The sequence below is a fragment of the Pan troglodytes genome, chromosome 20, assembly GCF_028858775.2.
Source record: "Pan troglodytes isolate AG18354 chromosome 20, NHGRI_mPanTro3-v2.0_pri, whole genome shotgun sequence".
In the NCBI taxonomy this organism is placed as follows: Eukaryota; Metazoa; Chordata; class Mammalia; order Primates; family Hominidae; genus Pan; species Pan troglodytes.
In genome coordinates, this window is record NC_072418.2 from 24,700,065 (window position 1) to 24,716,146 (window position 16,082).

The window sequence follows — 16,082 nt, forward strand, 5'->3', positions numbered from 1 at the left end:
AGTTTGTGTGCAGACAGGTGTTCATAGTAGACTTCAATAGTTATTTGTATTTTTATGGGGTCAGTGATAATTTCTCTTTTGTCATTAACTGTTTATTTGAATCTTCTCTTTATTCTTCATTAATCTAGCTATTTACCTTATTTATTTATTTCAAAGATTTATCTCTTGGATTTCTTGTTCTTTTGTATAGTTTTTCATATCTAAATCTTCAGTTCTGATCTTATTTATTTATTTTTTTTGTCTGCTGATAGCTTAGGAGTTGCTTTGCTCTTGCTTCTCTCGTTCTTTTATTTATGATGTTAGGTTGTTAAATTGAGATGTTTTTGATGTGACCATTTAATGCTATTAATTTCCCTGTTAACACTGCCTTAGCTGTGTTGCAGAGATTCTGGTATGTTGTATCTTTGTTTCAAAAACTTTTAAATTTCCACCTTAATTTTATTATTTACCCAAAAGTCATTCAAGTGCAGGTTAATTTCCATGTGATTGTATGGTTTCAAGTGGTTTTCTATGTATTGAATTGTAATTTTATCAAGCTGTGGTCTTTGTGATTGGTATGGTTTGAGGATTTTTGAATTTGCTAGGGATTGTTTTATTTCTGATTGTATAGTCAATTTGAGAGTACGTGCCATGTGGTGATGAGAAGAATGTATATTATGATGTTTTTAGATGGAGAGTTCTGTAGATGTCTACTAGGACTCTGGTCAAGTGCTGAATTTAGGTTTAAATATTTTTGTTTATTTTCTGCCTCAATAATCTGTCTAATAGTATCTGTGAGGTCTTTTAGCCTTCTACTATTGTGTCAGAATCTACATCTCTTCTTAGGTCTCTAAGAACTTGTTTTATTTACATGTACCAATACATTTTTTATAACACCTTTTTCTCTTCTGTTTTTTTTTTTTCCCATAAGCATATTTTCAAGTGCACACAGTGTGCCCAAGGATACTCCTTAGATTTTCAATGTCTGCTGAAATTCAGATGTCCAAGAATTTAAGAATATATCAAAAGACCTGGCTTTTGTAGGAGAAAATACAAATTAGAAATAAGAGGATTTATTCTCCTATAGGAAAATAAGAAAATATATTTTGCTTATCTTTTTTAAAGCATTTAGATTTTATGTAGATTTTTTTTCTACTTTTTTGAAATATATATAAATCATATTAAAACAAAATGAACCTCTTATCATTCTTTGTGACTCAGGATTCTTTTTATTTAGATTCATTGCTTTGTTTTTGCTTTGGTGTAGGTATATATATATGGTCTTTAAAGGAGACAAAGATTTGTTTAGATTAAAGCTCATATTAAGAACACGTAAGGCTGGGCGCGGTGGCTCATGCCTATAATCCCAGCACTTTGGGAGGCCGAGGCAGGCGGATCACCTGAGGTCAGGAGTTTGAGACCAGCCTGACCAACATGGAGAAACTCCGTCTCTACTAAAAATACAAAAAATTAGCTCGGCGTGGTTGTGCATGCCTGTAATCTCAGCTACTCGGGAGGCTGAGGCCAGAGAATTGCTTGAACCCAGGAGGTGGAGGTTGCAGTGAGCCGAGATCACCCCATCGCACTCTGGCCTGGGTAACAAAAGCGAAACTCCATCTCAAAAAAAAAAAAAACAAAAAAAAAACACAAAACATTGAGCACAAAGATAGGATGAAATTTAGCAATACAGAATGATAAAAGCTGAAAGATACTGAGTACGTTTCTTTGACAGAAAACCGATTATACAAGGTATTAGCATAGTTACGTGTAGTGTTTGTAGACAACCTGCATTCATATAAATTAAACAGCATTTTCTTCAGTAGTATGAATATAAGGCCAAAATATTTACTTTGACTGAATACTCATTAAATAGTCATTTTAATATTGCTGTTCATACTTTTGAAACATATAAAGTATATATACATATAAAAAAATATAGTGTTTTAACTGAATTATGGCTACAGACAATTTAAAAAATTCTTACATGCCTTATATCTAATACATTAAAGTTATTTATACTTAGATATTTATTTCTAATATCCAAATAAAATTTACTACCAAATTGCTAAAGTAGATATTAGTCTGACATGTTTATTAACTTATCTAATAGGTATAACTATAGGTAAGCATAATTACAGTGTCTTCTTTTTTGAGACAGAGTTTCACTCTTGTCACCCCGGCTGGAGTGCAATGGCATGGTCTCGGCTCACTACATCCTCCACCTCCTGGGCTCAGGTGATTCTCCTGCCTCAGCCTCCCTAGTAGCTGGGATTACAGACACCCACCACCATGCCTGGCTAATTTTTGTATTTTTAGTAGAGACGGGGTTTCACCGTGTTGTGCAGGCTGGTCTCAAACTCCTGAGCCCAGGAAGTTTGCCCACCTTGGCCTTCCAAAGTGCTGGGATTACAGGCATGAGCCACCATGCCCAGCCTATTTATAGCGTCTTTCATTTCACTAAATTGGAATGCTGCTATTATAGGAGAAATAAACACAGATGATGTGGCCACCGCAAAACCATAATAGCTCTTTAGTTAGCTATGTGGCAAGCTTAAATACATTCCACTATATGAACAAAGTCAGATTATACATCTTCATCAAAAAGTGCTGGTGGAAATTGTGAGATGCATTTCAATATATAACCCCCATTCAATGGCTAGGAGATGAGAGAGCAGCAGAGATGGAAGAGAAATCTTATAAAATTCTGCTGAGAATATATCCCTTTTCTTCATAATGCTCATGTTTCTCATGCTGAGAGTAGCTGTGCACTTTGGTTGTTTAGAGAGAAATTCCTTTTAAGAGAATATTTTCTGGCTGACTTGATCAATCTTATATCTAAATTGAGTTTTTGTTTGTTTGTTTGTTTTTGAGATAGAATCTCACTCTGTCACCCAGGCTGGAGTGCAGTGGCGCAATCTCGACTCACTACAACTTCCACTTCCCAGGTTCAAGTGATTTTCCTGCCTCAGCCTCCCGAGTAGCTGGGACTACAGGCTTGTGCCACCAAGCCTGGTTAATTTTTTGTATTTTTAGTAGAGATGGAGTTTCACCGTGTTAGCCAGGATGGTCTCGATCTCCTGACCTCATGATCCACCTGCCTTGGCCTCTTAAAGTGCTGGGATTAGAGGCGTGAGCCACCATGCCCGGCCTAAACTGAGTTTTTACTTAAAATGCATTTAACTTTTTTTTTTCTCTAAGCATAATCTTGCTCAGACTGAGAGCTGTTTTTCTGTCCAATGCTTTGGGTGTCTGCACTATTAAATATTCCCTGTTGTCTGTGAATGAGGTGGGCTGTCACAGTGAGAAATTTTGGAGCTATCTGTACTTGGACTTAATGTTGGAAATCCAGCAGTAGTTTTTCCATGTCACATTGTAAATAAAAACTGAGGCTGAATTACTGTTCCAATGTCCATTAATGTAAAGGTGCAGTTCTCCCCAGGAGGCCTGCAGGCTCTCCTCCTGCAGCTCAGGCTTCCCTCTCTGGGGTGACACTGGAGTGCTGCTGTGGCAGTTGTGCTTTACGTAAGATGTGAGCTTTCAGATGTGAGCCCTGTGCAGTGTGCTCTGCCTCAATGGCAGATGGTAGTGGTCAAGAGAGGACACTAGCTAACAGGAGAGGGCAAGCAGGAGAGATGTAGCCAAGTGCTCAGGGAGTAGAGAGCCATTGCTTTAAAGTGTAAATAGCCAAAAAGATAGCACTCTATTCAACCATTTTTGTAGGAGATTGAGAGCCTACCTTCAGCAGGCACCTGGATTCAAGTTGCAAAATTACCTCCTTTCATGAAGATGTGAAAAGTTTATTTTGTCATTGAACATAACTGATTAGCCTGCATGGCTAGCCTTCCCAATTACCAGGTGAATTTAGGATGAACTGTGTATGACATGGTGCTATAAATTTTTCTACTTGTGAACTAATTACGGTTACTGTCTTTCTATCTTTTCAATCTCTTAAGCAGATTGACTGTGATGCATGTCACATTCAGGTTTAATTGTGTAATAAAACAGTTTTATGTCTGTTCTATTGTGGAGTTTCTCTGGGGCTGAAGAAAATTTATCTTTTAATTATGTTTCACAAAAACTGTCTAGAATTATCAGACATGATATATAAATATAAGGTGCCACCCAAGCTTTACTCTAGAGGAAACTTTCCCTCTCAGGCTATCAGTCAATTCACAATTGTGCTGCAAAGTGCATACTGTCCCCTAAATATGCAGGCAGAATTGCTTCTCTGCCAATTTGGTATCTTTAATCCTCCACAGTAACTTTTAGAGAAGCTAGATCAGAATTCTACAAACTTCACAGGGCAGCAATCAACCATTTTATGTTTTTCAGTGACTCTTGTATCTTCCGAACTGAAACTGATTCACAGACTATGGGGCCCAGAAACCCAATCAGAGTAACATATGTGCATTGAGTAGACATGTACACTTGGGAATCTGTACTTCCTTTTTCTTCATTTTGCTAACATGCCCACAAATGTGCAGGGAAAACCTGCTGCTATCCCATCCATTCAGGACCTAAAACTGCAACTTCAAATTCTGAATCCAGGTCTTCAGATTTGAGAAAAAAGAAAAACTTTCTTTCTGAGAGATGCAAGTCCTTTTGGTTGTCCAACTTATAGAGACATTAAAATGAGAGCAGAATTATGTTTCTCTTTTTGTTTTTTGAACTATGTATTCATCTTTTGAAGCTGTTTGCTATTGCCACAAGTAGCTATATATTAATAATGCACACTGGACACTATGACTTGTACCGTAAAACTTAATGGTGTATATCCAATCAATAATCAATATTATTCCTGTAAATAATAAAAATTTCTGACAAACAACTTTGTATCAACCCACTCTCTGTCCATCTTTTTTAGCCTTTACAAATCAACTTGTAATCACACTGCTAATCAAGTGTATGTTGTGGGCAACTTGAATATTTGCTCCCAGGTTACAGTCCTCAAGCTTGGCCCAAATAAACTGTCAACTTAAATCTATATTTTCTCAGCTTTTTCGTTTTAGGTAGACATATTTAGAATGTGCCAGAGTAGCGTCTATGATGAGATCTCTCCTTTGATTGTACTCTGTTTGCTGTAACACCCAAGGAGGCAGAGTCTGGTTGATCCCACCTGGAATCTGCACATAAGATCTGGCCTCTGCCTAAGATTTACAAGACAGGGCCAAACTTTGAATTGAGAATATGCAGAAAACCAACAGAAGACATTTTCTGTATTGTGAGATGTCAACATAGAGATCTTAAATCTTTTCTTTGAGAGTGTGGCTCTGTGAGATTTTCAGATCTTTTCCAGTGACCTGTTACAGGTATGTGAGAGACTCCAGGTATAAATAAAATCTGATGACAGAATCTGTAAGTATAAACAGGCATCTTAGGAGTGAGAGATCAAGGCCACAGAGTAACCAGAGCCATGACTACAACTATACCTACCTGTAAAATGTGATACTGGAGTAGAGTATTGTTATTTCTCTTACCCAAGAGCTAGCAAATCAGAAGAGGTGATCTAGATTCTGGAGCTTAACCAGGGCAGTTCCATTTTCTATTTATAACCAGCCTGAGTCTCTTCTGCCTGGCTCATCATTGGGTCATTAGCCCAGAGTCACTGGAAACCCTCTCACAATCACCTAGGCATCTTTGAGACATTTGAGGATGTCCAGAGCAGAACTGTGTCAAGCTGACAAGAGTGGTTAATTCTGCTTCTGTCTCAGTATAAGAGAAATGAGTCATCCTGTGTTTGTTCCTCCCCTCATACAAGAGATACCTTTAGTTGGTACCCAGACAAGAGTTTCTCCAGTTTCTTGGTACTTGGGTGAAAAACAAGGAGGAGGTCCTGAGACTCAAACAGATAAACTAATAGCTTCCATTTCATGTGGCCATTAAAAAAATAGATGAGGGAGTCATGGTCCCTACCACCCAGGAACTTATAGTCTAGACTAGCAACTGTGTACATGGTTGAATTAAACATCATCATATCATTGGTACAATAAACAGATGTGTGCAGAAACGCTTGGGCTTTATTTGGACTACTTTCTTTATATTCTTCTGACTTCTGATGTCATCACTTGAAGGGATGTTTATGTTTATTTCTATTTATTTTACCTTGGTAGAATAAATATGTATATTTTAATAAAATTACCCTAGGAACCATAAAAGACTTGTTTAAATTGCTTATTAGTATATGTCATAAAATTGGGCACTGTCTAAAAAAATATTTAAATTACACAGATTCTGGGATTTAAGTGCATCTTAGGTAAGCTTAGGAAAAACAAAACTGGAAGCACTCCCAGTAGCATAGAGAACAGAATTCTACATAGGGTCCACTCCCTGGCCAAGTTCTGTTTAGATCCACTGTTTTTGGAGGCCTTATTTAGGTCAGGTCCCACCCTGGAGTCTTACCTCACAGAACTGGATAAAAGAGATTAGAGTTTTGGCTGGGGAATCCTGCTGCATTTCTAGAGCGGGAGTGCAGTGGCGCGATCTCAGCTCACTGCAACCTCCACCTCCTGAGTTCAAGCGATTCTCCTGCCTCAGCCTCCGGAATAGTGTGCCACCATGCCTGGCTAATTTTTGTACTATTATTAGAGATGGGGTTTCACCATGTTGGCCAGGCTGGTCTTGAGCTCCTGACCTCAGATGATCCGCCCACCTCAGCCTCCCAAAGTGCTGGGATTACAGGAGTGAGCTACTGCGCCTGGCCTTTTAAGTATCTTTATGCAGCTGATGTGCACCAGTGATCACATTTAATCTGGCACCTGCCTTTCTTTCTTAGATTTTCTTTGCATATATCTATCTTTGGAAAATGAAGTCTCTCATCTTTGTTTACAGGCCAGAAAAACTGGGAAAAACACAGGCTCCCCCACTTGCTGAATGTTTGACAAAAGATTCTTTTTTGGGCCAAAAACAGGCATCACTGGTGAGCTTGTCAGAAATTCAGAAACTCAGACTTTATTCTAGATCTTCTAAAATAAATATGCATAACAAGATCTCCAGTTAATTGTACACATTAAAATTTGAGAGGTGTCTTCTAACTCAGCATGTCTTTTTGATCTGAAAAATATACAAGACTTATTCTGTATGATGTAAATATAGCACAAAAAATGTACATGTTTGTTATCATGCCGTTAGTTTTATACTTTATTATCCAGAAAGGTATCTTATCTACAGTGGTGTTGCGGATCTTATGCCATTCTTTTTTCTCAGAATTTGAGACTACATTAGATAATATTTCTGTGTTGAAAATTATTTTATTGGATATGTTCGGTCATCCCTATAAGTTAGAATCTGTTCTCTTTACTCTCATTTCACCTTGAGTCAAATTAAAAATTTCTGCCCATGGCCACTTGGGAAATGTATGTGTGTCTTTCGTTGTGTTTTTCAGGGACCACTGACATTTAGAGATGTGACCATAGAATTCTCTCTGGAGGAGTGGCAATGCCTGGACACGGTTCAGCAGAATTTATATAGGGATGTTATGTTAGAGAACTACAGAAACCTGGTCTTCCTGGGTGAGGATGATTTTAATTAAGCAATTCCTATTATATTCTATAGGTTTAATTTCTCTTTTCTGTAGAATGTGTTTTGGTGATTTATGCTTACTATAAATGAGTTTCACATCCCTGTTTTCTGAAAACAGGGATTTATAAGTGTAGAAAGGATTTTTTTTTTTTTTTTTGAGAAGGAGTTTCACTCTTGTTGCCTAGGCTGGAGTGCAGTGGTGCAATCTCAGCTCACTGCAACCTCCACCTCCCAGGTTCATGCAATTCTCCTGCCTCAGCCTCCCAAGTAGCTGGGACTATAGGCATGCGACACCACACCCGGCTAATTTTTTTGTATTTGTAGTAGAGATGGGGTTACACCATGTTGGCCAGGATGGCCTTGATCTGTTGGCCTTGTGATCCACCCGCCTTGGCCTCCCAAAGTGCTGGGATTACAGGCGTGAGCCGCCGCGCCAGGCCAAAAGGAATTTTTTAAAGTTGTTTCATTTTTACCTGAACTTTTCACATTTCTGAGCAGATCTGTATTTTTCACTCTAGATTAGTGAAAATTGCTGAAATTGAGTGGCGTAAAATATAGTTGCCACACCTTAAAATCTCATTGCCACCAACAATTTTTGATTCAGTAGTACCAGGTAGTAAAATTAAGGGCCTGTACAAATTGAAAATACTTTCTAAATATTTAGAAATGTATGTTATAAATTAGTATTGGGGGATCAATTTACTAGAATATTCTATTACATTCTCTTTAATGAGCATATTATTTGGGTAATATGACCAATATTTATGTTATTTATTTTTAATAAAACAGGTATGGCTGTCTTTAAGCCAGACTTGATAACTTGTCTGAAGCAAGGGAAAGAGCCTTGGAATATGAAGAGACATGAGATGGTAACTAAACCCCCAGGTATGTGAGAGTGAATACAACAGACAACACAGATGAGAGGTCCAGAGGTCCAGGAGAAAGCCAGTTCTCAAAATGTGACCTGAGAAGCTGTGCTCCAAAGGAAGTAGTTTCTGGGAAGACTGAGATTTTTTTAAATTTTGCTCTCACGTAGAGGCATCTTCTGTCTTATGCTTTAAAATTCTCTAAGGATTCTGTTTTCATTTTGGTGATCTCCCTTCAAGTTTACAATGAGAGCCAAAGTCATGTTCATGGCATATAAGGGACTGCACAATCTGACTGCTTTTCCATATTGGGGACACACAAATATCTGTATAGTTTTGAGAAACTATGTTAAAAGAACCTGGCTCTTTTACCTCACACTTGCTCTGTCTTTTACCGTGTGATATGTCCAGTTCCTTTTCGCCTTCCACTGTGATCATAAGCTTCCTGAGACACTCACCAGAAACAGATACAGGCACACACTTCTTGTACAGTCTGCTGAACTGTGAGCCAAATAAACCTTTTTTCTTTATAAATTATCTACTCTCAGATATTTCTCTGTATGCAAAATATTATAGTCTATAATGTTACCTACATTTTGTTTTCTTAATCTTTTACATGAATTTTCTATTGTTTATTATTATTATTGAAAATGGGGTCTCAGTGTCTGCAACCATTATGTTGCTATATATTTCTTGCTTCACCTTTGTCAATATTTATGTATTTTGGAGCCCTGTTGTTATACCTACCTGTACATATAAATATAATAGTTATAGATTCCTGGTAAATTGACCCATATTACTATTATATAATATCAATTTTTGTCTCATACTAGTACTTGACTTAAAGCATATTATGTCCAATATAATTATGACTATCTCACCCAATTGTGGCTACTATTTGCATGAAATATAAAGTTTTTAAATTCTGTTACTTACAGACTATTTGACTCAGTGCTAAAATTGGTCTCTTGTAGGAACATATTGCATGCTTTTTTCCTTAAGCCACTCAGTCATCTTCTTTCTTTTTCTTTTAATTAATTAATTAATTAATGAAATAGGGTCTCACTCTGTCAGCCAGGCTGGTTTGCAATGGTGTGATCATGGCAGTGAGCTGCAGCCTCAGCCTCTCAAACTCAGATAATCCTCTAGTTTCAACCTCTTAAGTAGCTGGATTACAGGCACGTGGCATTAAACCTAGCTAGTTTTTTTGTTTTGTTTTGTTTTGTTTTTTAGAGACAGGGTTTTGCCTTGTTGCTCAGGCTGCTCTCACACTCCTGGAGTCAGGTAGTCAGCCCACCTTGGCCTCCCAAAGTCCTGGAATTACATTTCTTTTTATTAAGTAGTTTAATAAATTTATATTTAAAATGATTTCTTAAAGAAATAAAGTTTTGCACCGGGCACAGTGACTTATGCCTGTAATCCCAGCACTTTGGGAGACCAAAGCGGGCAGATCACGAGGTCAGGAGTTCAAGACTAGCCTGGCCAACATAGAGAAACCCCGTCTCTACTGAAAATACAAAAATTAGCCAGGCATGGTGGCACGCATCAGTAGCCCCAGCTACTCAGGAGGCTGAGGCAGGAGAATCAGTTGAACCCGGAGGTGCAGGTTGTGGTGAGCTGAGATCATGCCACTGTGTACCAGCCTGGGCAACAGAGTGAGACTCCATCTCAAAAAAAAAAAAAGAAAAGAAAAGAAATAAAGTTACATACCAGTTTCATTGTTCTGTTTTATATGTTTTTTTTTAACATGTTTTTTCTCATTTCTTGTTTAACTATTTTTTGTTTAATTTTGTAGTGGCACGCTTTGCTTATTTTATTTTGTTTTGCATAGTTTCTATAAAATTTTTGTAGTTATCTTGAAAAACGGACATTATGTAAAATATCTTAAGATTAAATCAGTATGTTTTAATCTCATAACAACTTCAATGGAACAAAAAACTATATTTTTATATTTTCCAGTTTGTTATTAATATTATAAATTATTTCATATTGTGTATTCAGATTTATGCAGATTTACATTTTGTTTTTATATTCTATAGAAGAATTTTAAGGGTTTCTGCACTATTATAGTAAGAAATTTTATATATGTCTGTATATTTACATTTAATAGAAAGCTTTTTTTATGTTATCTAGAATCATTTTATTTTCAACATGAAAGACTCATTTTAGCATTTCTTTTTTTATATGTGTCTGTATATTTACATTTAATAGAAAGCTATATATTTATATATGGATTTTTGATACTGTCTAGCATCATTTTATTTTCAATATAAAAGACTCATTTTAGCATTTCTTTTTTCTTTATGTGTCTGTATGATTATATTTAATAGAAAGCTATATATTTATATATGGTTTTTTGATGCTGTCTAGCATCATTTTATTTTTCAACATAAAAGAAAAATATGCAGAGTCTCACTATGTTTTTGTGCTGATCTTGAACTCCTGGTCTGAAGTTATCTGACTGCCTTGGCCTCCTAAAGGTGTAGGATTACAAGCATGAGCCACTGTGCGTGTCCACAATGTAGCATTTTTTTTTTTTTTTTAGCTGTGCTAGTGGTGATGAACACCCTTACCTTTCATTTTGGAAAGTCTTTATTTTTTACTGTTTTTAAAGTAAAATAATTTCTGATCAAGTGTTATGGATTAAGAATTTTTTTTTCAGCCGGACGCTGTGGCTTATGCCTGTAATCCCAGCACTTTGGGAGGCCAAGGTGGGTGGATCACCTGAGGTATGGAGTTTGAGACTAGCCTGACCAACATGGAGAAACCTTGTCTCTACTAAAAATACAAAAGTAGCCAGGCATGGTGGTGCATGCCTGTAGTCCCAGCTACTTGGGAGGCTGAAGCAGGAGAATCGCTTGAACCTGGGAGGTGGAGGTTGTGGTGAGCCGAGATCCCACCATTGCACTCCAGCCTGGGCAACAAGAGCAAAACTCCGTCCAAAAAAAAAAAAAAGCATATTTTTGTCTTTTACTACATCAAAATTTGGAAAGCTCTGTGTTGTTTTTTTTTTTGTTTTTTGTCTTTAAGTAACCTGTGTACTACTTTATTTTTATTTATTTATTTTTTCTTAAGTTATTGGGGTACAAGTGGTGTTTGGTTACATGAGTAAGTTCTTTAGTTCTTTAATGGTGATTTGTGGGAGTTTTATGCACTCATCACCCGAGCTGTATACACTGCACCCTATTTATAGTCTTTTATCCCTCGTTTCCCTCCCGCTCTTCCCCTCAAGTCCCCAAAGTCCACTGTATCATTCTTATGCCTTTGCATCCTCATAGCTTAGCTCCTACATATCAGTGAGAACATAAGATGTTTGGTTTTCCATTTCCGAGTTACTTCACTTAGAATGATAGTCTCCAATCTCATCCATGTTGCTGTGAATGCCATTAATTTTTTCCATTTTATGGCTGAGTAGTGTTCCATCATATATATAATCTCACAGTTTCTTTATCCACTCATTGGTTAATAGGCAATGGGCATTTGAGTTGGTTCCATGATTTTGCTATTGTGAATCATGCTGCTATAAACATGTGTGCAAGTATCTTTTTCATGTAATGACTTCTTTTCTTCTGGGTAGATACCCAGTAGTGAGACTGCTGGGTCAAATGGTAGTATGACTTTTAGTTCTTTAGGAATCTCCACACTGTTCTCCATAGAGGTTGTGCTAGTTTACATTCCCATCAGCAGTGTAGAAGTGTTCCCTGATCACCACATACACACCAACATCTACTGTTTTTTGATTTTTTTTTATTATGGCCATTTTTGCAGGAGTAAGGTGGTATCGTATTGTGGTTTTGATTTGCATTTCCCTGATCATTAGCGATGTTGAGCATTTTTTCATGTTTGTTGGCCATTTGTATATCTTCTGTTGAAAATTGTCTATTCATGTCCTTAGCTCAGTTTTGATGGGATTGTTTTTTTTCTTGCTGATTTGTTTGAGTGCATTGTAGATTCCAGATATTAGTTCTTTGTCAGGTGTATAGATTGTGAAGATTTTCTCCTACTCTGTGGGTTGTCTGTTCACTCTGCTGTTTCTTTTGCCTTGCAAAAGCTCTTTAGTTTCATTAAGTTCCCGTTTTGACACTATTCCACAAGATAGAGAGAGAACCCTCCCTAATTTATCTTTGTTTTTATTGCATTTGCTTTTGGGTTCTTGTATATGAAATCCTTGGCTAAGCCAATGTCTGAAAGGGTTTTTCCAATGTTATCTTCTAGAATTTTTATAGTTTCAGGTCTTAGATTTAAGTCCTTAATCCATCTTGAGTTGATTTTTGTATAAAGTAAAAGATGAGGATCCAGTTTTATTCTCCTATGTGTGGCTAGCCAATTATCCCAGCACCATTTGTTGAAAAGAGTATCCCTGGCCGGGTGCGGTGGCTCATGCCTGTAATCCCAGCCCTTTGGGAGGCTGACGTAGGTGGATCACGAGGTCAGGAGTTCGAGACCAGGCTGACCAAGGTGGTGAAACCCCATCTCTACTAAAAATACAAAAATTAGCCAGGTGGAGTGGTGGGTGCCTGTAATCCCAGCTACTCGGGAGGCTGAGGCAGGAGAATTGCTTGAATCCAGGAGGCAGAGGTTGTGGTGAGCTGAGATTGTACCACTGCACTCTAGCCTGGTCAACAGAGCAAAACTCCATCTCAGAAAAAAAAGAAAAGAGTATCCTTTACCCACTTTATGTTTTTGTTTGCTTTGTCAAAGTTCAGTTGGCTGTAAGTATTTCGGTTTATTTCTGGGTTCTCTATTCTTTTCCATTGGTTTATGTGCCTATTTTTGTACCAGTACCATGCTGTTTTCATGACTGGCTTTATGTATAGTTTGAAGTCAGGTAATGTAATGGCTTCAGATTTGTTCTTTTTGCTTTGTCTTGCTTTGGCTATGCAGGCTTTTTTTTTTTTTTTTTGTTCCATATGAATTTTAAAATCATTTTTTCTAATTCTGTGAAGAATGATGATGGTGTTTTGATGGGAATTGCATTGAGTTTGTAGATTGCTTTTGGCAGTATAGTCATTTTCACAATATTGATTCTACCCATCGGTGAGCATGGGCTGTGTTTCCATTTGTTTGTGTCATCTGTGGTTTCTTTTAGCAGTGTTTCATAGTTTTCCTTGTAGAGATCTTTTACCTCCTTGGTTAGGCATATTCCTAAGTTTTTGGGTTTTTTTTTCACAGCTATTGTAAAAGGGGTTGAGTTATTGATTTGAGTCTCTGCTTGGTCGCTGTTGGTGTATAGAAGAGCTACTGATTTGTATACATTAATTTTGTATCTGAAAGCTTTGCTGAATTATCATTTCTAGGAGCTTTCTTGAAAAGTCTAGGGTTTTCAAAGTGAACAATCATATCATCAGCAAACAGTGACAGTTTTACTTCCTCTTTACCAATTTTGATGCCCTATCTTTTTTCTGCTTGCTCTGGCTAAGACTTCTAGTACTGTGTTGAAGAAGCATGGCGAGAGTGGGCATCCTTGTCTTGTTCCAGTTCTCAGAGGGAATGCTTTCAACTTCTCATTCAGTATTATGTTGGCTCTGGGTTTGTCATAGATGGCTTTTATTATATTGATGTATGTCCCTTGTATGCCAATTTTGCTAAGAGTTTTAATCATAAAGGGATGTTGGATTTTGTTGAATACTTTTTCTGCATCTATTGAGATGATCATATGATTTTTGTTTTTATTCCTTTCTATGTGGTGTATCACATTTATTGACTTGCATTTGTTAAACCATCCCTGCATCACTGGTATGAAACCTATTTGATCATGGATTCTCTTTTTGCTATGTTACTGGATTCAGTTAGCTACTATTTTAAGGATTTTAGCATCCATTTTCATCAGGGACATTAGTCTGTGGTTTTCTTTTTTGGTTAATGCCCTTTTCTAATTTTGGTATTAGGGTGAGGCTGGCTTCATAGAATAAATTAGGAAGGGCTCCCTCTTTCTCTGTCTTGTGGAATAGTGTCAATAGCATTGCTACCAATTCTTTGAATGTCTGGTAGAATTCTGCTAAATTCTGTCTGGTCCTAGACTTTTTTTGTGGGTGATTTTAAAATTACCACTTCAGTCTCGCTGCTTGTTATTGGTCTGTTCAGGGTATCTAATTCTTCCTGATTTAAGCTGGGTGGGTTGCATTTTTCCAGAAATTTACCCATTTCTTTTAGGTTTTCTAGTTAGTGCACTTAAAGGTGTTCATAGTAGCCTTCAATGATCTTTTGTATTTCTGTGGTGTCAGATGTAATATCTCCCGTTTCCTTTCTTATTGAGGTTATTTGGATTTTCTTTTTTTCTTGGTTAATCTTGCTTATGGTCTGTCAATTGTATTTATCTTTTTAAAGAGCCAGGTTTTTGTTTCATTTATCTTTTGGTTTTTGTCTGTTGGTTTGTTTCAATTTCATTTCATTCTGCTCTGATTTTGATTATTTTTTTTCTTCTCCTGGGTTTGCGTTTGGTTTCTTCTTGTTTCTCTAGTTCTTTGAGGTGTGAATTTAGAGTGTCTGTGTTCTTTCAGACTTTTTGATGTAGGTGTTTTGGGCTATGTACTTTCCTCTTAGCACCGCCTTTGCTGTATCCTAGAGGTTTTAATAAGTTGTGTCACTTTTGTTGTTGAGTTTGAAGAATTTTTTTAATTTCCATTTTGATTTCATATTTGACTCCATGATTATTCAGGAGCAGGTTTTTTAATTTACATGTATTTGCATGGTTTTGAAGGTTCCTTTTGGAGTTGAATTCCACTTTTATTCCACTGTGGTCTGAGAGAGTGCTTGATATAATTTCAGTTCTCTTAAATTTATTGAGGTTCATTTTGGGGCCTATCATATGGTCTATTTGGAGAAAGTTTCGTGTGCTGTTGAATAGAATGTGTATTCTGCAGTTGTTGGATGGAATGTTCTGTATATATTTGTTAAGTCCATTTGCTCCAAGGTATAGTTTAAATCCATTGTTTATTTGTTGACTTTCTGTCTTGATGACCTGTCTAGTGCTGTCAGTAGAGTATTGAAGTCCTCACTATTATTGTGTTGGTGTCTATCTCATTTATTAGGTCTACTAGTAATTGTTTTATAAATTTGGGAGCTCCAGTGTTAGGTGCATGTATGTTTAGGACTGTGATATGTTCCTGTTGTACAAGACCTTTTACCATTGTATAATGTCCCTCTTTGTTTTTTTTAATTGCTGTTGCTTTAAAGTATATTTTGTCATATGTAAGAATAGCCCTTATGAACCTCTTGTTTAGCATGATATTGTGGGGTTCTCTGGCTTAGGTGAATAGCAAGCCATTTTCATGAATTACCTCACGCCATTAGGGGAAGAGGTATCCTCATTTTTTTCAATTTTTTATAGTGATCTGTGTTCCTGTTTCTCTCATTCAGTGTTATTTAATTTATTTGAAATTTTTAAAATTAATTTATTAATCTTCATGTTTTATGGTTGCTTTCTAAAAATTTTATACTTTTTTTGATTGGGCCATGTTGTCCTAATATTCTATATACATTGTAATCGTTGATTAAAATTTGTGCATCAAAAAAGCTACCTGTTGGAATCTTCATAATGTAGTCTTGTCCTGGAATAGTCTGAAACCAATTGTCTTGGCTAGAGATTCTGGGAGTCTGTCAAACATGTTCTTAGAATGTGTCTTGTCTGAAATTGTGTGTGTGTGTGTGTGTGTGTGTGTGTGTGTGTGTGTGTGTTTAGGTAAAGAACGTTATTCAGGTTTTTTCTCAATAGTAATC

At 36.8% G+C, this 16,082-nt stretch overlaps 1 protein-coding gene and 1 long non-coding RNA gene across 2 annotated transcripts in view; one reads left to right on the plus strand and one right to left on the minus strand.

Moving 5' to 3' along the window:
* Positions 1-16,082, minus strand: part of LOC134809098 (uncharacterized) — a 41,604-nt gene that overhangs the window by 11,314 nt on the left and 14,208 nt on the right. The gene's annotated exons all lie outside the window — the stretch shown is intronic.
* ZNF729 (zinc finger protein 729) overlaps positions 1-16,082 on the plus strand; it is a 33,572-nt gene that overhangs the window by 10,015 nt on the left and 7,475 nt on the right. The window contains exons 2-3 of the mRNA XM_009435161.4: positions 7,361-7,487; positions 8,287-8,382. Of these exons, the coding sequence (XP_009433436.3) occupies positions 7,361-7,487; positions 8,287-8,382 (223 nt within the window). The remainder of the gene's footprint in view (positions 1-7,360; positions 7,488-8,286; positions 8,383-16,082) is intronic.